The 23,767-nt window shown below is 43.9% G+C and overlaps 1 protein-coding gene across 1 annotated transcript in view; it reads right to left on the reverse strand.

Moving 5' to 3' along the window:
• Positions 1–23,767, reverse strand: part of efr3a (EFR3 homolog A (S. cerevisiae)) — a 75,871-nt gene that overhangs the window by 35,512 nt on the left and 16,592 nt on the right. Inside the window, exons 3-7 of the mRNA XM_076097581.1 lie at positions 11,721–11,797; positions 10,164–10,291; positions 8,914–9,064; positions 4,505–4,626; positions 1,043–1,192 (exon numbers count right to left, since the gene is read on the reverse strand). Of these exons, the coding sequence (XP_075953696.1) occupies positions 1,043–1,192; positions 4,505–4,626; positions 8,914–9,064; positions 10,164–10,291; positions 11,721–11,797 (628 nt within the window). The remainder of the gene's footprint in view (positions 1–1,042; positions 1,193–4,504; positions 4,627–8,913; positions 9,065–10,163; positions 10,292–11,720; positions 11,798–23,767) is intronic.

Consider the following 23,767-nt stretch of genomic DNA (forward strand, 5'->3'; position numbering starts at 1 on the left):
GATGTAAACAAAGATGTATTTGGGTTTTGAAACACTAACATTTACAAATCTAATTGATCCAAAATGATCCACCCGCACTTACAACGGACATACATGTTAATACAAATGTTTTGATGTTTTAGGACCTTTAAGTTATGATTAATAATAAATAATACATGATTTAGAATAAACTTTTTCTTTTCTTTTAAATGCTTAAACTTCTCATCACAAGTTTTGACTAACAAGCAAAATCCAAAGATATTAGTTTAAAGCTGTAAATCCTCAGATTCGCAAGTCAATAAATGATTTGAACAATATCTTAAATTAGAACTGTTGTTGATGAACGTGATTCACATCAACAGCTGCTTCTATTGACGGAAGAATTATGTCAAAATATTGTCTCATGATGAAGAATGAAGCTGCTTCAAGTCAGATTCAGTCGTTAAATGAAAGAACGTGTCGACGTTACGAAGATAACATGACGAGTAATAGTTCAACATGTGGAGAGGCAGCTGATCCTTCCTCTAGTTAGGTTCAATAAACTCTAAGAACAAACATGGTCAGTCTTCATGAGGACATCACATCATAACCTCCTTACTTCCTCCACTTGTGATGAAGAGGAGGTTTCTGAAGGTAGCAGGAGAAGAAGAAAAAAACACACAAGGAGGGAAACAAGAAAGAAAAGAAACACGGGGTCCAAAAATAGATTTCTGTTCACATGGAAACCACCGGAATGAGACGGAGAGGAGAGAGGAGAGAAGGCCACGGGGAGAGGAGGGGAGAGAAGAGAGGAGAGAGAGGAGAGAGGAGGAGGCCACGGGGAGAGAAGAGAGGAGAGAGGAGAGGAGAGGAGAGGAGAGGAGAGAGGAGGCCACGGGAAGAGGAGAGGAGGAGAGACAAAAGGAGGAGAGGACTGGAAAGGAACAAAGCATAAAGTGTGGAAAATAATTGACTGTGCGTGTGTGTGTGTGTGTGTGTGTGTGTGTGTGTGTGTGTGTGTGTGTGTGTGTGTGTGTGTGTGTGTGTGTGTGTGTGTGTGTGTGTGTGTGTGTGTGTGCAGTACCTGTCCAGGTCTTCGCTGTCCTGCATGTTGAACAGCATGGAGGGGATCAGCTTGTCCATGTGCTGGGGCTCCCAGATGATGGCCTGCAGCTCATCGTTCACCGTCTTCCTCACGACGCCCTGCAGCCCTTTGATCCCGGCCACGCGGATCCTGACACGGACACACGGGGGCGCTGTTAGTCATCACGAGACAGCAACGAGGTCTCTAGTGTTAGCATTTAGCAGGCTGTGTTAGCATGAATCTCCACGTTCAACTGATGCAGGTGTTCAGCTGGTAGTTGTAGAGTCATTAGGGTTCATCCTCTGGTGACCTTTGATGTCTGCACCTAATTTAACATCCAAACATCGTGCAGATATTTCCCTCTGGACAAGTTGTTGGACCAACAAATGGACCAAACTACTGACCGACACCACCGTTCTTTCAGCCATGCTGCGAATACGTAAACAGACTAAATCACTGGATAAGGTTTGGTGATCAAGCTTTACTTTATAAAAGGACTGAGCAGCTTTCAGGCTGCTATACCTGCACAAACATGCCACCATTAAACTCACCTTTAACTGTGCTGCTGAGCACACTGGGTCTCGTGATACTGTGCACTATTTGCACAAACAAATGGCCCATTTCTATGCAAACACGCCTCATTGTAAAAACAGTCCATTTCATCAACGCAGTTACAGAGAAATGATGAGTCGTTGGAGACTGAAGCACATTTATAACCTCGATATATATTCACACAATATTTCTCTGTGACGTTTACGTTCCTTCATGAAGTCTTTATCGCTCATCGTTCTGCCTTCAAATTCAACATTCACACTTTGCATAATTACACTCAGCAGCAGAACTTATTGGGCGTGTTTGCGTTGTAAATATCTTTCTCTGCAGAGCGACTCACTCATCTTAACAACACTTTCATCTGCACACACCAACATCTGCAGAGGGTCACGGTTCACCGGTTACTATTCCTGAGTCTCTTCTTTGTTTCTGACACAAACGTCTTCATGAGCAATCATATGAAGAGCATGGTGGGTGACCTCGCCTTCAGCCTGATTCAATAACCACCAGAGGAATTATATTTGGGAACTCCTCTCCACCTCCAGCGAGATGCTGCCGGAGTCAATAATGAAATAAGTGAGAAGTCATTCTGTTAACAGCACGGCAGAGAGGAATCAAGCAGAGGCAGAAATATTCCCAGCATCCCCCATGGACACGCACGCACGCACGCACGCACGCACGCACGCACGCACGCACGCACGCACGCACGCACGCACGCACGCACGCACGCACGCACGCACGCACGCACGCACGCACGCACGCACGCACGCACGCACGCACGCACGCACGCACGCACGCACGCACGCACGCACGCACGCACGCACGCACGCACGCACGCACGCACGCACGCACGCACGCACGCACGCACGCACGCACGCACGCACGCACGCACGCACGCACGCACGCACGCACGCACGCACGCACGCACGCACGCACGCACGCACGCACGCACGCACGCACGCACGCACGCACGCACGCACGCACGCACGCACGCACGCACGCACACACACACACACACACACACACACACACACACACACACACACACACACACACACACACACACACACACACACACACACACACACACACACACACACACACACACACACACACACACACACACACACACACACACACACACACACACACACACACACACACACACACACACACACACACACACACACACACACACACACGTCAGAGCGCTGCGTTTCAGAGGGACGACAAAAAGAAACGGTGAAAGTGCTCGTTTAAATGCGCTGCCAGGTCACAGCGTCGTGGTGCTCCTGTGCTATTTAAACGTATTTAAATGAAGTAATGTGAAGATGTTTTGCTCATAATTGGTCCTTTCTTTGTAAATGAGCCTCATTGCAAAAAACAGTCCAATTAAAATAAAGATGATCGCTGATGGACACCTTCTCTGTTAGTTCTGTTTGTTAACATTGATGTGGGCGGAGCATAAGTTAATATAGAACAACTCTTAAAATAACCTTAATCACTTCAAGTTTTCACATCATTTCATCAACAGTGGAAAGATCCAAACAATAAGATATCAATGTGGATATTATCCATTAAAAGAAGAGGCTGTTTCTGAAAGTGGACGTTAAAACGTCTTCATAATAATGATAATAATAATAATAATAATAATAATAATAATAATCACAGCTCAGCTCCGCCCCATGAGGAGAGCTGATCAGAGAAACTCTCTGCACCATCAACGATGGATCAGATGTTTCTCACATGAACGTGAAGGACCGCTCCGGGAGGTAAAGACTGAGATTAAACTCATCATGTTGTCGTGGGCCGCTTCACTTCAGGGACAATATTAAGCTTATTCTTTTCTTTAAAAACGAAGATAATTAAAGAATCTACACTTGTTTGTTATGAACGATGCAGCCACTCTCTGGATCTAATCAGTAATAAATGAGCCATCTTCTTCTCCACTACGGGGATTTTTTTTTTTTTTAATTAGTGGAATTAAAGTGGTGAGACTCAAACCTCGATCAAAGATAAGCTGTGTTTTCTTCTGGCATACGAACCAAGTTCAACACAGATTCATTATAAATACACTGGATTCAGTGAGAGGAGGTATCAGGGTCTTAATCTTAGCTTAAGGTCCAGCTGGAATGCTCAACTGGACAAAAGTAACATAAATATAAAGACTTTGGTAGTCAAGTCAGGATAATAGTCCAAGAAACAACTTCCTTTAACTTAGATGAGGGCAGAAAGTCTCATAAATAGAATTCTAAGTTAGAAAATGTTGGAGCCTGAGCTACTACACCTATAGATGGTGGAGGTCTAAATATTAAAAGATCAGTTTTTATTATGTACATTTAAAGTTCTGAAGATATTAAACCAGTGCGGTCTGCTTTATATTGTGACATATATTTAAACGTTGACTACGCTGCAATAAAAACATCCAACACAAATCATGTGAAGGAAGAGGGGGCCCACAATGGAACCCTGAGGGATCCCAAGATGATGAAATACCTCCAATATGAACAAAGATGAGCAGAAATATGTACAGAGGAGCATGCACCCTTAAAGGAGCAGTGTGTAAGATCTAGTGGTGAGGTCGCCAACTACAACCAACGTCGTAGAAACTTGACTTAAAAACACTAAAGTCTCTCTGGACTCTGTTTGGTTTGTTTGTTCTGGGAAACTGTAGAAACATAGTGATGCAACATGGCGGACTACGTGAGGAGGACCCGCTCCCTATGTAGATATGAAGCGAACGAAAGCACAACGATTATTTTCTATTATAATGCCAATAAATCTCCACGAATCCTACACAATGTTCCTTTATAACTGTTAGGAATAACAGTCTCAGTGCCGAATAACTGTAAAGAGTCTTCACCAGCTCAGAAGACACGTGTCTCTGTGAGAGCGTCCCTGTCGTCTTACCTGGTTCTGGTCTCGGGGTCTTCGTGGGTGGAGTGGCACATGGCGCTGAACTGGGACACAAAGAAGTCGTAGCGGCGGTGGTAAGACGGCGTGTCCTCCTCAATGTTGGCAAACTTCACAAACTAGAGAGAGGAGGAAGACATCCGTTAGTGTCTCTTGTCTTCGGGCCTATCATCAGCTCTGTCCTCGATCCACCTCTGACATCAGATCACAACTCTTTGACTCTTCACCTCAACAATGGAGAGAACCAGAACTCAAGGCCACCAAGAGCACAATGACACGCCAGTTAAAATAACGTCACATTGTTGCAAAGGGATGAACGGGAAGCGACGGCGATAATGATAAGAACCATTAGAGAGGCCCCCCCCCCCCCCCCTATTGTTTTGTCCAGCCTATAATTTCCTCCCTCCTAACGAGCGTAGAGTGTCCTCTAGAGAGGCCTCCTCTCCTCCTCCTCCTCCTCCTCCTCCTCCTCCTCCTCTCCACAGTCAGCTGAGCTCCCCTCTCATTGTCCACTGCAACAAATTGCCTCCGTAACGTTTTAGGCAACGGCGGCCAAAACGCAGCCGTTCCACCTGTACTTTCCTCCCATTCTGTGCCTGACCTTTCTGACTCAGATGGAACGAGGAACGCTGGCAGATGGCAAACAGGAGAGCGGCTTCTCTTCCACATTACCAAACGTGTTGCTGAGTTACTGCAGCAGAGGACACAAAGAGCAGAGAGTATATCCACCTGTACTTCAGCCATGACGGCTCTTTATGGAGATCACAGCGGCCGCTCCATCACTTTGGTCCAGAAGGAAACATCTCAACATCCACTGGATGATTTGTTATAATTAACATAAATAGTTGTCCCAAATTTAATGGAATTGTAATTATGAAATGTAATCACTCACATCTAGCGCCACCATCAGGTCAAAATTATAATTTATTTAATATTTTTGGCATTCCCATCAGCCTCAGCTGTACTGAAGCAAAACAAAGCCAATAAATAAGAAGGTATTTATTTGGGAGTATTATAGCTTCTGCCACATGAATGTAGTGTAAAGTGAAATAACATTAACCCTGAAGAACACTGCCGTGTCCAAACGTTGCATCGTGGCTCCGAGTGTGCGACTATGTTTCTGTATCTGGATCACTCTCAGCATTTACACTCGTAACAGTTTGAACACATTTCTGAATGTATTTCACTTGAGGAGACGACTGAAGAGACGACTGAAGAGACGACTGAAGAGAGGGCGAGTGCTTTAAGAGGCTGGTAGTTACGTCTGAGCCGAGGTTTCATCACGCGTGTGTACGACTGATCAGAGAGCAACGGGCTTCACGGCAGAGCAGTTAGGATGTTCTATGAGGGAATGAGAGGGTGATACTTCCCTCGGGACAATTTAAAAAACACAAAAAACACAGGGGCTTAAAGGTCCCGTGTAATGGAGTGTTTTTAATAATCTATGCATACTGATTACATAACAAGCGGTAAAGAGTCAAATCCATTTACACAGACATGTTGATCATTACGCATCAGTCTCAAGAGCCAAAGCACAGCGAGCGGTTGGAAACATGGACGTCTTTTTACAAACTGGACGGTTTTTCCAATTATGTCGCCAAAGAAGAGTTTTACTCCAGAGTGGAAACGCTTCTCTTTTACGTGTCCGACACTCGTTTCCTGGAGGTTTGAATGTCGACCGTAAGATGTCTGAAGCTCCACAGAGCAGAGTTTAGACTTCCTGAGGAATAGAGTCTATGGCATGTTTTCTTTGAACATGTGAAGCGAACGCTTCGGTCAGAAAACACAACCGGAGATAAGCTTACTGTGATGTTTCAGCTAAAACATATTCTACACGTCTCGCCCCAAATAAACTCTTTACTCTCAACTGATTGTGTAGAAAACATTGAGGGGAGAAGAGAGAGGAGGAGGGGAGAGGAGAGAGGAGAGGTTGTAAAAATGTAAATAATTCAATATATTTATAGCACATAAAGCCTTTTTATCCAACATTGTAACACTAGTGGACACTTGAATCAATGTTGGATATAGATTACATTTTATTCCAATTTTTGTAAAACACATTATCAAAGAAATTCTACTTTCTTTGTAATGATTGATGTGATAATAACTGTTATTCTGCACTAAAGACGTGTTCTAGTTCTCTCTACTTCTAGTCATCATGGCTCTGTTTCATAGAGGAGCAGCACTTTAAGGAGTTAAAGACTAAAACTGTCAAAGAACTTCTCCAAAAGAATCTGAGAGGGAACAAAAAAACAAAAAACAAAAAAAGAGTAAAATGGAAGAAGATTGAACAGACGAATCAAATGTTTGTGAGCTATAAATAAACTCCCCTGTGTCTGTGACTCAGTGGCTTCATACGTGAGGACTGATGAGAGTCTCTGCTACAGAGACACACTTCTAGTCTGCCAAGTCCTCGTGATAAAGTTAACTTGCAGATAAATGTGGAAACAGAACATGGCTGTCAGCACACACACACACACACACACACACACACACACACACACACACACACACACACACACACACACACACACACACACACACACACACACACACACACACACACACACACACACACACACACACACACACACACACCTCTTAGTCAGCAGAATAATCTCTAACGTCACTGCACAGATTTAAGCGACATTTGGTGCGAAGTTGGATGACAGGCTGTGGATGTGGAGCCCACAGCGCCACCGTCTGGCCATTCACAGAGTACTTTACATTGAGGCTAAAATCTTTTTCTTCTGATATTCTCTCAATAAACACCGACGGTTGAAGCTCTTCTAAGTCTTGGGTGTATAAGAAGAAGAAGAAGAAGTTAACTACGAGTCCCAGAATGCACTTCAGTGAGAACTCGCCTCCCTGTCCCTGCAGCCTCTGTCCTCCTCAGACTCTAAACACCACATAAAGAGTGCAAAGGCCTCTCATCTCAACCCACGAGGCTCAGAATGAACCCTCTGAAGACTTGGAGGAGGAGACGGGGCTGATGTTCGCTGGCGGCTTAAAGCGAGCTAATAACAGTTAGTCTGTGACAGGATGTGGTAAAGAGACACCGCCAAAGTAAGAGTTAAATGAGGTATTTAACCACCGACATCAACCTCTGGGCGGCAGCACAGTGACGGGTTTTACTGCTTTATGGTAATTTTGGTTTCATAAACAACCTGCACAAACACAGAAACTGCTTTTTGATTAAAATAATAATAATAAGTGTGTAAATTCAAGGAGAAGAGGCCGTTATGTAGCGCATAAGCTCACATTTGGACGTTTCTCCACAACAACAAGACTTTTTGATAAACAGAAGAAAACATAAAGACCATAATAATGTCAGGAGCGTTGAGAATGATGTGAAAGAAGTTCAGACTTCAGGGTTCCAGCCAGCAGAGTATAGATATACTTAAAGTGTTAAATCAACCCTCCTCTAACTCTGTACACGAACAAAAGCAAATAACTCATCAGCTGACATATAAATGTCTCACTAGCTCATCTCCTCATGCGTCTGCTTCCTCCTCAACGTTTACATTTCCTCTTGTCCTCCTGCATGTATACGTTGTGATTTATTATATTTTACCAACTGATTAAAGGTCCAGTAAACGATATGTATTCTTAGCTTCATGTCGGACATATCATCTCCTCCTCCTCCTCCTCCTCCTCCTCCTCCTCCTCCTCCTCCTCCTCCTCCTCCTCCTCCTCCTCCTCCTCCTCCTCCTCCTCCTCCTCCTCCTCCTCCTCCTCCTCCTCCTCCTCCTCCTCCTCCTCCAACTGAAGTTTGGAATGTTTTTATTTAATTAATTTTATTGATTTATTTGACTTTTATAATATATATATTTTTAATTTATATTATTTATTATGCATGCATTTATTTATTTTTCATTATTTATTAATTTATTATATAAATACATTTATTTAATATTTTAATATTTATTAATTTAAATAGATTTATGCATTTATTTACTTATATTTTATTCTTGTAGAACTCCTTGTTGTCTTGTTGTTTTCTCTTATTTACTACATATATTATATGTATAAATATTAAACGGGGATGAGAGAGCCGGGGGTAAATGTTCACCTGTACTTTCTCATGTATTTCACAATAAACCTGAGCTACTACACAGTAGAGGAGTTGGGGGCGACTGTGGCTAAGGGGATAGCAGGGCCGTCTTTCAATCAGAGGGTCGGCGGTTCAAACCCCGGCTCTGGCTCTGCTAGTCGCATGTCGATGTGTCCTTGAGCAAGACACTTAACCCCAAAATTGCTCCCGTAGTTGTGCCTACGGTGTAGAAATGTGATAGAATCTGAATTGTAAGTCGCTTTGGATAAAAGCGTCTGCTAAACGACTGTAATGTAATGTAATGTAGAAGCTGGTGTTCTGCATTAATGTTTGTGAAGGTCTCGATTCTCACCGAGTTGGTCCCGAGGACCTGCAGGTCTGGTTCTCTGGACTCCAGCAGCTTGGCCACCATCTGCAGGAAGCTCTCCACGAAGGGTTTGATGCTCTGAGAGTGACAGGCCATCAGCAGCTGGTCCAGAGCCTCCATGGCTATCACCACGTTACTGAGGAGGAGGAGAGCAGGAGAGGAAGAGGAAGAAGAGGAAGATTATTCAGATTTTTCTTTCTGATATTAAATTTAAAATATTCTTCTGTATCAGTCAGCTGTCAGTGATTTACACTCAGCAGGTTATGAGTTAAAAAATAAAAAATGACAAAAACAATAATAATCCTGACAATAGTAATAATAATAATAATACATTGATTTTGAGTAGCACTTAAAAAGCTACTCAAAGGCACTTTACATGGTAAGCCCATAAACAGTAGCAGCTGATAAATATCTATATTATAGTAATAATATCATCACATGAATATGCATCACAGGTTAAAAGGTGTACTGTTGACTGGAGGAGTGAGGGAGAGCGTCTGAGGTCTTCTGCAGCAGCAGCTCATCACAGTAACAAGTCTCAGTACCTGACCACATGCAGCAGCTCACAGCTGAGACCACAGACTGAGAACAGAGCGCTTCACTTCCCAGCAGCCTTCTCCTCTCACATCACATGCAACATGTTGATCTTCACTTCTGACACCGATATCCGTACCGAGTATCCCGATCATTCAGAGCGAGCCCAGCGCTGTTTTTAACGACACGTGGGCGACCGTAGACCATCAGATATACTATGTATGATATTACAGATGGAAGACGGAGGGATGCGTTTGTTCTCCTCCCTGTCGGCTTCTGGCTGCTCGTGACGTAATCATCAGCGTATTGATCCGGTCTTCTCTTCAGAAACACACGAGAGAGTTTTTGTTCCCTCGTGATCATTTGAATCTCCTTCCAGCAGCAGAAGAGCCGAGAGGTTCACGGAGATGTAAATGAATAAGTGTGATCATTTCACAGAATCCACTCTGATCATTCTGATGAGTTTAGTGACGCTTTCTGTTATTAAATGTCTCTTAACTCTTCTTTTTATTCTCTCTGTTTACAGGTGAAAGTGTCACATTCTGTCTTATAAATAAGTGAAGAGCACTAAATATCTTATATAAGTCTATAGGTTTCCCGTGAAGAGGTCTTTTGAAAAGACCATATTCCATATTCGTGTAACGTGCTGCTGGACTTTTTGTAGAAGAAGGAGAAACCCGACGGTGCAATGAGTGACTCACCCGTAGCGGTGTCGCAGCACGTCTCTGCTCAGCCTCTCGGCGAGGTACGCTCCGATCCGGTCCAGCTTCTCTGGAGCCGACACGGCGTAGAAGGTGAGCTTCTCCATGTCCGACTTACTGAGGCCATCCTGAAGGAACAACACACAGAAGGTGGTCCGGGTTCATGCTGCTGTAGGATTCTAACTAGAGCACCAAATGTGGATTAATCCGCCGCTGAAAGTAGTCCCCAAAACAAATGCTCTATTTCCTAACATGTAAAATAAACATCTCAAAGTTACAAAGTCAAGGCACCTTAAAGAGTCGCTGAGCTAGAGAGTACAAGTCAAGTAGTCCTCTTTAACCTCCAGTAAAGTTCATTATGTTCCTTCTTCATGTCACTCGAACTCTTCATACTAGCAGTGATGGTAGAAGTCCTGTGAATGTGTTTGAGTTCCACTTTAACGTCACAACAGATCGCTGCTCAGAAGAACTGTCAGAGGGACAGTTCACCCCAAACACCACATCTGTGCTCTAACCCGCAGTGCTGTTCATCACGGTGGACTGTTGTGGTGCGAGCTGCATCGTTGAGGAGACATCTGCCATAAAGATGTCTGACTTCTGAGCTGAGTGTTGAGCTGAATGTATTTTAAGGATTTTGGAAGTTCTTGTATTGATGCTCGAGAAGCATTATTTGTTTATAGACAAGAATAATAAAGAAATGTGTTTTTCTCTCACAAAATAATCAAAAAGAGCCAATAAGAGTACCGACAACATCCTAGTGATACCCGTCCCTACTGTGGCGTTAATGCACCACAAGCCGAGTGACGATTCGTCCCATTGTTTTGAACATCTCTGCAGCAGACAAACCTCTGTATATGACAAACAGCACTACGGGTGATGATGGATACGGATTCTTCATTTTGTCCCTTTTACATCGTCCTCGATTAAGATTCTACCATTTCTCTCAGAATCATAAAACAAAGTTCTCTGTGGATGAATTGCCTCTTTGTAAACTTGTTAAGGACTCAGCATATATAAATGCATTACCAGCAGGTGTCATGCATAAAGAGGAGGGAGTTAATTGGAGAGCGTCGGTCCCCCGAGTGCTTTTAGCTCCTCAGGCTCTCGCCAAGTGATAATTAAATTGACAAGGTCTCGACCATTTCCCACTGCACCCGTTTGCTTACACTAAAAACCCCTTGAGAAGATATCGGTGGGGGGGGGGGGGGGCAGACGCTCCCTTGAGTAAACGAGAACAAACCGCGAACATGTTTAGCGTATTAATTAACAGGGGTCCAGGAATCAAACGGATTAAATTACTCGTCTAAGCTACGTCACGTCGGATGAACACTGAAGCTTTTCTCTGCGCTCGACCAATTATTTCTGTCAAGACTGAGGTCATCACAGCCAGAAGCTGTGACGTCACTATCCTGAGACTTTCATCTCTCCGACGGTCATTGAACACATGCTAGTGCTAATAAAGAAGAAACATAAAAGAACAGTGAGAGAGCTATTAGTCTCAGAAACCTTAGATTACATCTGTGTGGCTTTAAGTTAATTGAGGATGCAGTGACTTACTTTGGGGTCCTCGGGGAAGATGTTGTCCACCAGGCGTTTGTACCTCGGCCTCAGGGGCCCACAGCAGCCACACACTCCTGCAACAGACCACAGAGACACGACCGTTAGGATACAAACACACCGACCTCATAAACCACCACCATCAGGTCTGACTGAAGCAGACATGCATGAGATAAAGACAGAGAGACCTTCAAGGTGTCGTCTTTACTCACAGACCGCTCTGGAAGCTTGATAGTGAAATAATCAACAAATAAGGACCTTTTAAACTTTTACTTTTATTTACCTCCTGAACTCAACATCACCACTTTCATCTGATGAATGATTTAATCGTCTTCTCCTCCTCTGACTCACGTCGAGCTCCGAGACAAATCCAAACTGGCTGTGGATTCAGAGGGAGTCTCCTATTGACCGGCATCAATTAGCATTTAGCAGCAGCCGCCTGCGAGTCAATAGGAAGTGATGAGGCATCACCGTGGAGGCTCGGCCGGCGTGAGGCGAATAAGTTAAGAGTCGCAGCGGGAACGATTACAGAGCAGCCGACCGGTCGAACATCAGGAAACCGCAGACTCCCCTGAGGAGAGTCTGACCGTGGTGTGTTCAACACTATCAAGTCATCCTAAAGTGTTCATTGCAACGGTCGTTCTTTGTTCGGTAGTTCTGTGAAAACATGATGGGATCTTTGTGTACTCAACGACCACGAGATACAAGTCCACAAAAAGTACAAATTTCACTTTAACTCATCACTTTAAAGACGTTTAAAGAATATAAATAATGAAATCTCAGCTGTGGGGAGAGTTGCATTTCTTCCTGACCACCGCAGACAGGGGAAGAATTCATAGAACCAGGGTTACATATGGAACTTCTCGCTTGGAGCAGAATTCTTTGAGAGCGCCAGTAAACCAGTAAAAAATGCTCAGATCCTTTCCCTCCTCGGACTCAGAAAACCTAACTTTAGGGACTTCATTTCCCAGGAGCCCCTGCTCAGATAGCTCACATAAGGTGAAAGGTACCCTGGGTGCTCTGTAAAGACCTCTAACGCCATTAAAACGTCACCGTAAGACCTCCAGAGTTTATTTCCCGGCTAACAGTCCTAAGGCAGCTCCCCACCTGGAGGGGGTCTGGAGATTAATCAGCTTCATTACGCCTCGTATCAACGGCCTGTCGCCATCATGGATCCTGCAATTAGCTGCCGCGTTCGAGTACAGAGCGGCGGGGGGGCCAGACAGGTTCAATGGAGCTCAGCTCCGAGTGTGAAGGAGTCTGTGGACCTTCTTCTTCTTCTGGGTGGTTTTAATGTACAGCAATAAAATAAAGCTAAAGATGAACTACAGGAAGTGGCTAACTTCAAGGTTTCCTTTCCAAAACGTCATCATGATTCAAGCGACTTAAGAGGGTTAAAAAAGAAGATAACTAGCAGTTATTGGCTGATTTGATAGATTATTACAGATTTATCATACAACAAACTGCAGCACAGACGTACCAAAACCATATTAATACATCACATGAGACTAGTAATTACCGTATGGGGTCATTGTAACATGCCACAGGTTATGCACAGTAAAAATAAAGGTTCATTTTATTTGTTAAGTGTAAAAAAAAAAGCGTTTTTATTTTATTTATTTTTGTCTTTTGTAAGCCGAATTAGTTTTTAATAAAAATCAATAAAAATCGTATATCGTGTGCACTTTATCCATGTATTTATATATTTTCAGGTCATATATAAATCATCTAATGAACTACTCTCGTTTCTCTCGCAACAACTAGATCCATGTAAATGAATGGTGTATATAACACAGAGTTACAGTCTGAAAGAGGCAACCCTGATCAACCCTGATCAGTGTAGCCTGATCACTGATCAACCCTGATCAACCTTCCAGAGTCCGTTTCATTTATTTATTCTAAACCAGTTCAAGATCTCCATCGTTCTCTCACAGCGACGCGTGATGGAAACGATCACACGATTACAACCGACCGCTGGAAAATCCTCAAAAGCTCTTCCACATGAATGGAGACTAATGTTTCATGTAATGATGGTGGTTCTGGGTTTCACAGTTCAAAGTGTTCTGGAGTCGGTCCAGAGAGTCCGTATGAAGCCACGTGGCTGATTGGATGAGAGAAAGTGAACAGGAAGTGAGTGAAATATGAGCGGCGATGCAATCGGACAATATGGTGTCGCTTTACGTGATAACAACAAAGACACAGAGTCAGTGACGTGAAGGAACTGAAACCGGGTTCGGTCACAATCGTTCAGCTCTTTATGTCCACTAACAAAGAACAACCAGGCTCAAAGTCATCCAGCCACAACCACAAACATGCAAGTACATATTCCTGGTGGAGGAGCTGCCACCATGAGAACCGTCCAGAGTTCTGTGTGAGAGTATTAAAACCATATTCTGTATATAAGAAGTAGACGTAGTCGCCGTGACGTCACTCATTGGCTTTGAAGCCTCGAGTTTGGCTTTTTAGGTCGTCGCCATCTTGCTTTTATACAACAGGAAGTGACCGTATTAGATCTGAGGAGGAGTGACGTAGAGACGCCGTATACGTCTCTGGTAGAGACCTGTCAATCACCGTGTAGCCCCGCCCTAAAGCATCCCCTGCTTTATGGTCTGTTTGACTCTAAATGGACCATAATGTACTAAATGAACATCATGCTGTATTGAAGAAGACTTGAAACTAGAGATTGAGACCATAAACTCATGTTTACAATGTTTACTGAGGGAATAAATCAAGAGAGAAGTAGAGTCATTTTCTCATAGACTTCTATACAACCAGAGGAGTCGCCCCCTGGTGGTCACTAGAGAGAATGCAGCTTTAACACGTGAAGCTTTGGCTTCATTTAGCAGAACCAGAGGTTGCCGCCTGTTTTTATATATTTGCAAATTCTATATGTGGATTTTTTACCATTGGTTTGATAAAACAAACTAATCCGAAGACGTTACTTTGAGCTGTTTTGACTTCTGACGCTCCATCATCCGTCTGACACGGACCAAACATGTCTCCTGACCGCGTTCATTCCCGCGGTCAACTTGTTTGTTTGTGCAGAGAAAGAGTAAATGAATGACAGCAGCTCCAAATTACATTAAACCCATTGTGTCTCAGAGCGCCGTGGCTTCAATACTGTAATAGAGGCGATGCATCAATGTGAGCGTCCGCCTATAGATCTGCAGAGAGAGGCTGCATAATCGCGCTGCAGAGAGAGGCTTCAGATGGAGAGATTGTGGTGGTCACACGGACTGATGAATTACACCTCGGCGAAACTAACTCAGCCGGCTGAGGAGAGGCCATTACGGAGCATCAGATCCATCATCCCGCTGCGAACACAAACACAGAGGCAGAGAGGAATGAATAAAATGTAAAACGCTTACACAACCAGCCGCCGTCACGCGTACCGAGACGTCGTTAGAAATACGATCACGACAGGAGCTTCCCAGACCCGGAAAGTGTTTGTTCAGACAATAAGACCGAATGTTTAAAATCTATATTTCAACGTTTGTAGTCCGCAGTGGCTCTGAAACCGCTTGTTAACACGTGCTTTCATCAGAGTTGCATGTTGGGTAAAGATGTTTTCATCATGGAGCACCTGAGCAGAGTACTAAGATAATCTTTAATTCTTCATCGATCCCCACAGAGGAGAGGACGACACAGAAACACACTGAATACACAGGCAGAGTGGAAAAATACTGAGAAACCAACACGCACCCTGAAACAGAAGAAGAAGATCAGGTCGTTTGGTGTAAAATAACTATCATAATAAAGTTTATGTTAAACTGCAAAAGGAGAGTAATCTCTGTTGTCCATACGGGTCGTCTTCACAGCTTCAATCTTAAATAAATGATAGAACAATGTTAGAAAGTGAAACACTTCTTTATGGTCAACAACGATCAGACGGCCCAACGAGGAACAACAATGTCAGAAACTAGACACTTCATCAAGGTCGTTTCCATCACAATATAAACAACAATAAACATGTTGTGTTGTATTTAACAACAGGAACCAAACCTCTTATTGTCGTATATTGTTCAAACACAACATTATAAATCTGACGAGACATTCAACGCCAAGTTTTTACTAAAACTTCCTTCTCTCCACGATAACAAGTTTCAGGACAAATATCAAAGCAATACTTTGATGTGTGTTGAACATTAAGCTGTTCTTTAACAAAACACTATTTTCTGTTCAACACAGCAGCCTAAAGACGTGAACATACGTGTCAACTGTTGACACAAAGCAGACAAAAACATTTGAACGTGTGAATTCTTAAGATCTCAGTGATTGATTTAGAATTTATATTTGAGTGAAAACGAGACGATTGTGTTCAGAGTTCATCAGTCTGGAGTCTTGTGCTTCGTACTAACAGGACTTATATGTGTGTACAATACTGTAAGACAGCATCAACACAGACCTCCAGTGCACATATATAAATATTGCAATACTTTGATCAGTCGGCCTTATTGCTCAAACACCATCGTGTTTCCTCCTTCAGCGATGAATAAAGACCTGAAAGAGGTTTAAATGAGAAGTCTCTATGTTTGCCACTTTAAGTCTAAATTATGACGTGAATGAATAAATAAGTAAAAGGCAAAACATATGTGTAAATTTATTATTTAAATTTTTGGCGCAACCAAACGTACTGAGGTTATAAAGTGAGAGGGTTTCTACAGTAACAGCAATAATTGTGGAAACACAATAGAACTGAAAACTATATTATTGTCTTGATGTAGCACAAAATATGCATTTCAAATATAGCTCAACGCCTTCCTTTAATTTAAAATGTTTTAATACACATCGTTTACATATTTAAAGCATGTTAAACTCCCTCCCTGCTCCAACGGTGCTACACAAGAGAATAACCTGCACATTAGTATAAAGATTGGGCTCCAGTAAAGCTGTGATATGATATGATTGAGGGTTCTGGGTTCTGGGTTCTTCCGACCTACCAGAGCTCAGCAGGCCTCTCCTGTTTGAGGCTCGGCTGTAGCTGAAGGCGCCGTCGGCCTGGGCCAGAGGAACCGGCCTGTACCTCCTCAGGACGCCCCGTCTCAGGGGGACACAACCCAACGGCATGACCGGGAGAGACGTCCGCTTCAGTCTAAACCGTGGATTTCACAGGAAAACGACAAAACAGGTTCCGAGTCGGGCCGACGTTTGCATCATTCAAAGAGTTTAAGCTTCCAATTCACCTCACCGACGACAACAACATTCCAGCTTCACCTCTCTACGGATTCTTCCTGCCACAGGAGACATCACCTGTCCGACGGGCAATGACTTCGGCCAATGGGACATCAGCTCGAGCGGCGTGTCCGTCATCGGCCGGGATCACGCTTCATTCTGACGGAGAAGACGAGAAGCCGCCGGGTCTGAATGTGGGCCTGTCTGCAGCGGCTCGGGTTACCGGCCTCTTGTGTTCAGAGGGAAACAAAACGTGATCCAACACACAGATGGAGACAAAGTCTCTGTGACTTCACACAACAATGAGCTCAAAAGACACAAAATAGTGACCCGTCACCGTCGGGCCTGCTGCAGGAACCGGACCCGTTTGACCGTCACGTCAACGAGGAAGCCGAGTTTCCTTCATCGAGTGAGCAGGAAGAGAGAAACCTGAATAACTGCACAAGTGAATATGTGCGAAATGAAGACTTCACACTGGAGAAGCATTGCAGTGTGAGAGGATTAAAGAACATCTCGTCACTGGTGCTGGTGCATCCAGGCCCGTCACCATCACGACTTCAGATGGACAACTTATTGTCCCAGAAACAGTTAAAAACGATATAAGTGTCAATTTAAGATGCTTATATTACACGGATATAATGATGAGTTAATAGTTGTGCTTCCTTTCAAAGAGGAATGAACTTCTAAAGAATATTCAGACATTGGGATGTGAAAAAATATTAAAATATCTCAAATAAATAAAAATATCGTCCGTGAATTTTACAATAAATCATGAACGCAAAATTAGAAGTTATGTCCAAATATCCTACAATAGGTCGATAAAGTTAAAATAAAACAGTCATAAAACAAGGTCATGCCCATAAATGGTACATTGAGTCGATAACGTAAAAACAAGTTCATATCCATACATCGTACGTTAAATCGTTAACGTAACAATTAGAGGTAAAAATTGTACAATAAGTCAAAGTAAAAACAGTCAAGGTCTTGTCCATAAATTGTACGATAATTCAATAACGTACAAATATTCAAGGTCCATATTTAATAAAATAAGTCGATAACGTTAAAAAAACAAAGTAGAATTGAAAATAAAATGTAGAGTGATAATAAGAAGTGAGCTTGTATGAGGTGGGAGCAAAGCAAAGTGCTGTGTGGTCGTGTTATAGATATCAGTTCTAGTGACGCTGTCTTTAGAATATTCACCACCGGGGAACTAAACTGAATATCATCTCTGCTGTTGTTACAGCTTTTCACCTTCAGTTCAGTTCCCCGTCAGAGTCTGACATCAAGGTAACGCAGTGAAAACCTCAAAACATCCAAACTATCCCTTTACGTTCCCTCTAAAACCCGCTCTGACAGACATCGTGTTCTCCGTCTTCTTTCATCCGTCCACACAAACAGTAAATCTGTTTACTTCAACCTGCACCTGAGCCGCCTGTGAGGAGAGTAATCTACCAGATTAAAGAGCCCCTCGGCCCTCCTGATGAACACTCCGTCCCTTTGACAAGCACATGAAAGCCGTAATGCCATCCCATCGACAAACATCGCTCCCACGGCCGCCCCTCGTTCGGCTTTATGGTTTCTCCTGAGGGGGGGGTCGCAGACGAGGAGGTTCAGATTGAGGGGCGACACGCCGCTCGCTGATGCCGCGTCGTCCTTGGAGAGGAGAAGCATGAATAAATAAAGTGGAGACTGTGAAGATAGAAGTTTGATTTAAAGGCATGAAGGAGAAGATGTTTCCCGCCTCTGAAGGACTACAGAAGAGGACCATTGAAAGGTTTAAAGATGACACCGGTCCAAGCAAAAAGACATTTTTAGCAGTTTTGCTTCTTCCACGACTTAATTGATATAAATCGTCAATGGGCTAATTGATTAATAGAGGAATCATTTCAGCTCAATGCTGGGTATCATTATGGCTCCACCAACACGCTTTAGTAAGCAGGTGTTTTATCTGTGAAGCAAAAGAAAGTCCACCAAGAAACTGTAAATGATGTTTAGTCTATAAATACACCCGACCCAGACTAAACCCACAAGGACTATAAGAACACTCTGCACATCCATCTCAGAGATGATCACTGTGACAGTCAGAGGCACAGAGGAGCCATAAATATGAAGAAATATGGAGTTATAAAAAAATAAAGTCTGACTTCCACACTATTAAAGTGATGGCTGACAAACACAGAGAGCTTCCTCATCATGATCAACGCCTCTATAAACGTTAGATATCTGTTCAAAAAAAAAGGCTGCTTATTTATGCGATTTGCAAATGTGCAAAGTGTTTGTCTGCTTTGAACAGCATGGCTGTGAATGGCTGCTGGGGCTCATGGAGTTGCATCATCACGTCCTGCTTTTTGAACCTTGAAGGGCGCACGCACCCAAAAACAGATGATGACCCATAAATTTACCGCCTCCCCCGTCGCTCTGCTCCGCTCCCCGGCCAGACGGACGTCTAAAGTTATACTGCTTAAAAAGAACAATATCTGTTTCTGTTCTCTCTCTGTGTGGCCTGGAGGTCTGGACCGGGTTCAGCAGTCAGCAGGATCATCTGACGGGACACGAGATTCACCAGCAAGGAAAAAACAAGGCTCGTTTAGTATCTTATATTCATCAGCAGAAGGTTGGCTTACTGTGCATGAACACAGCATCACCCTGGAACCTTCTTCTTTTTTACTTTCTTATGATTAATTCGGACCAAAACATCCATTTAATCACAAGTCATGCTTTTTATGGTGGACTTAAAACACCTTTAAATCATCTTTTGTGTTCGTTGCTTTCGGAGGCTTTTCTTTGGTGTAAACTTCTAAAACTCTTTCGGTGTTTTCAAGGCAGATTTTTTTTGGGGTGTTCTTTGACACTCTGGAGCTGTACTGGAGTCAACATGTGATATGAGCCACAGTCTTGGAGTCGCCCAGTGAAAACAATTTGACCTCTTCTGATTCAGCAGAATTTTGAATTTGCGAAAGTATACAATAAAACCATCGGACTCAATGTTTAATCTCGAGTTTCTGTGAATTCGCAGCTACAGACTCTCAACCCCAGTGATTCTACCACAGACTGGATATGAGAAGTGGACGAAAATTTAAAAAAACAAAGGATAGAAAATGCTAACATTTTAGTTATTATAACTCTCATTTTAAGCTTCCCACAGCAAACCGAGGGAACTCTTAACCGAACATTCATTGACCCCGTTTGAAGGTGAATCCAAAATCTCCTTGAAAACATCTGCTTCCATTAAATCATCTGATCCCGTTTACACAAGCCGGCGAGGAGTCAGGCTGCTTTACATTCATACTTTGGGCATCAAGCAGCTGCGTCTCCTCAGGCAGCCTCCTTAAGGAGTCGACCCCCTTCACACACATACAGTATGCGTGATGTCAGGGTGTCATGAAGCACATTATAGGGGGGGCGCTAACCAACAGCAGGAGAGCTAGTAACGTTAGCAGCACCGCTAACGGCTAACCAACAGGAGGAGAGCTAGTAACGTTAGCAGCACCGCTAACGGCTAACCAACAGCAGGAGAGCTAGTAACGTTAGCAGCACCGCTAACGGCTAACCAACAGCAGGAGAGCTAGTAACGTTAGCAGCACCGCTAACGGCTAACCAACAGCAGGAGAGCTAGTAACGTTAGCAGCACCGCTAACGGCTAACCAACAGCAGGAGAGCTAGTAACGTTAGCAGCACCGCTGCTAACGGCTAACCAACGGAGGTTGACTTCAGTTACATCATGATGCCTTCAGGGAACCATGCAAAACTACTCCCTGAAGCTGACTTGCATGTTGTGCTGGTAAACATATTGTGTGAATGCTGTCTAGATTCAGTTGACTCTCTAGTTCTGGGGGTGAATAATGTGGGATTCCCTTTGAGCCTCACACAGAGGGTATTCATTGACGCGTCCCATTATTCATACAGTAGAGAGGCTTCAGATGCATTGGAGGGCATCAGATAGCAGAAGTCTTGAGCAGTCACCTTCCATGTGGCGCCGCCTTGTAAGCATTCAACCAGTGACCAGAAAGCACTCTGCACCTCATGATGGATGTGTTTCAAGTGGAATTATGATCCAACTGTAGATAGTGGATTTGTTGCGGAGGCGGTGGAAGCTCAGTATTTTCTCATTTAAATATTCATGCCGGGTAGACAAAGCGAGGAAATGGAAACCAAGTCGGATGAAATCCCAGGGTTCAAGTTTCCGAGGCGGAGGAGGTGGAGGAAGAGGAGGAGGTGGAAGAGGAGGAGGAAGAGGAGGAGGAAGAGGAGGAGGAAGACGTCACAAGAAACTCGAGCTCTCTGGAAACGCTCAGGTGGGAAGGTACGACACACATCCGAAAATCTCTTCACAGCAAACAGACAAAAGGATTGTTTCTTCTCCTCGATGTCTTCATTCAACTCCACTGTTATACAGAGAGCACAATAACATACCTGCACACAGACGAACAATAAGGTAAAGTAATATTCTCATTAAGATTATGTGACATCTGGACAATTCTAAGAAAGAAAGGATAGAAAATGCAAAAAAGTAGAGACATGTCAATCACAGTAGCCCCGCCCTAAAGCATCCCCTGCTTTATGGTCTGTTTGACTCTAAATGGACCATAATGTACTAAATGAACATCATGCTGTATAGAAGAAGACTTGAAACTAGAGACTGAGACCATAAACTCATGTTTACAATGTTTACTGAGGTAATAAATCAAGAGAGAAGTAGAGTCATTTTCTCATAGACTTCTATACAACCAGAGGAGTCGCCCCCTGGTGGACACTAGAGAGAATGCAGCTTTAACACATGAAGCTTTGACTTCACTCTTCAGAAATAGAGGTTAGCACCTGGTCATAAATGTTTCTCCATTTTCTTTTTTAAAAGGATGCTTTCAGCAGGATTAAGGCCCTTAAATCCATCATCGTCTGAACACGGTTACTCCAACAAACATCACAGTTTACTCTAATGACCACCATGACCTCCAGATCTCCAAAACCTACAGGAATTGCAGACTTATGACTGACAGGGAGCAGAAGTTTAGAGTTTGCAGCACTGGAGGCTCCCGGGGGTGGTGGTGGTCTGAAGTCTAGCTTCATAGTGAGGACCCTGAGAGAGCATCCAGTGACATTTGGGCCTTTAGAAACACATTAAAACAGAAGCTCCCTCCGTTTCATCAGCCTGCCGCCGAGGGGGGGGGGGGAAAGCTAACGTCGAGGAATGACTCAAACCACCGAGATCCATCAAACACAGCAGGGGGGGGGGGGGGGGGTGTGATTGCAGCGCCGGTCCATCCATCTCTGAGCGAATTACAGCCACCGCGAGGGAGAAATCCACCGCAGGAGGACGGTGGAAGAGGGAGGGAGAGGAGGAAGAAAAAAGAAGAAAAGGGAGGATAGGAGGCATGGAAGTAGAGAGGGAAAGGGAAAAAAGAGGAAAGGATGGTTGAAAAGGGAAAAAAAAATAATGGAAATGGAAGGGCATTAATGGAGAGCTGGAAGCGAGAATAGGGGACAGACAAAACGTGGGAGGTAGAGAAGAAAGTGGGGGAGGAAAGATGAGAGTAAAGCAGGAGGGAAAAGAAATGAAGAAAATCTGGAAGAAAAAGGGAGAAGAAGAAGAGAGGAAAGGGAGGTAGGAGAGACCCATAGGGAGTCAGGCTAGGAAGAAGGAAAGGAGAGATGGATGGAGGGGGGGGGGAGTTAGTCGGTTGGCGAGAGGAGGCTGGTCCTCCAGACGAGGACATCGATCACCGATCCGGGGTCCTAAACAAACCCAGAGTCCGACTATAAAAACAATGTGCTCTCTTATTTATCCACGAGTGTTTTTCTGAAGTGAGACGGTTTCAAGAGGATCATGAAAAATTTCCAACCCTGGAAGAGAAATTAAAAAGCTCAGAAGCTGGTGGGCGTCCAGGGGGGGAGAGAGGAAGGGGGAGGTGTTGAGACACAATTACCTGTCTAAGCCTTTTTATCAACGGGGGAGGGGGGGGGGGGGGATTTAGCTGAAGATTCCTCTTCATAAATCCTCCAACAGCTCAGGGACCTTCAGCAGTTTAAGGTTTAATCTCACGACTTCCTTTCACTATCGGTGAAATGACGATACAGAAGATACAGAGACACGCCCACAAACACGTGTCTTAAAGCTGCATTCTCTCTAGTGTCCACCAGGGGGCGACTCCTCTGGTTGTATAGAAGTCTATGAGAAAATGACTACTTCTCTCTTGATTTATTTATGTCTCTGCAGCACGAGTCAACAGGGACGACCCCGCTGCTCCACTGATGGCGGTAAAGAACGTCTCTTCCATTCCCACCCATCAGGCCTTCCATTCCATGTCAGCTCACAGCGGGCGTTCAGGCTGAAAGGCTGCGATCATCAGGAAAACTAAAAGAGGAGAGAAGGGCTAAAAGCCACCGCGGCTCCTCCGTCTGTACGCGTTCGCTCCATTAAGTTCGATTTTTGAACCCGGAGAGTGAAAATATCACCAATAAAAAAACGTTTCTCACAAGCTGGATGTGATGAACAGAGTTTACGGTAACGGCAAGAAAAGTGAGCCGGAGCAGAGTATGGGAAGAGGAGCAAAGAATCCAATCCTATTCCTTTTAGTGGCCGGCTGCTCGCTCTGATCAAATCGCTGAATAACTGAACGAGGCTATTTTTATTATTCTGGTATGTTGAATTCTATTGTGGATTTCAGGAATATGTGAGAGTGTGATAACAGATACTTTGGGATGGATTCATACCGGCTCTAAAGCCGGAGTCACAGAGACGGACATGTTGTTACTTGTTAGAGCATTTAACCTCTGAACCCGAAGCAGTTTCAGGAGGTTTGTTTCACTCTGAGGCCTCATTTTACACTTCAAAATAAAAGTCCTGCTCCTCTATTTAAACAGAACCATCACGACTA

The sequence above is a fragment of the Anarhichas minor genome, unplaced genomic scaffold (assembly GCF_050575085.1).
Source record: "Anarhichas minor isolate MPS153535 unplaced genomic scaffold, ASM5057508v1 ptg000024l, whole genome shotgun sequence".
NCBI lineage: Eukaryota > Metazoa > Chordata > Actinopteri > Perciformes > Anarhichadidae > Anarhichas > Anarhichas minor.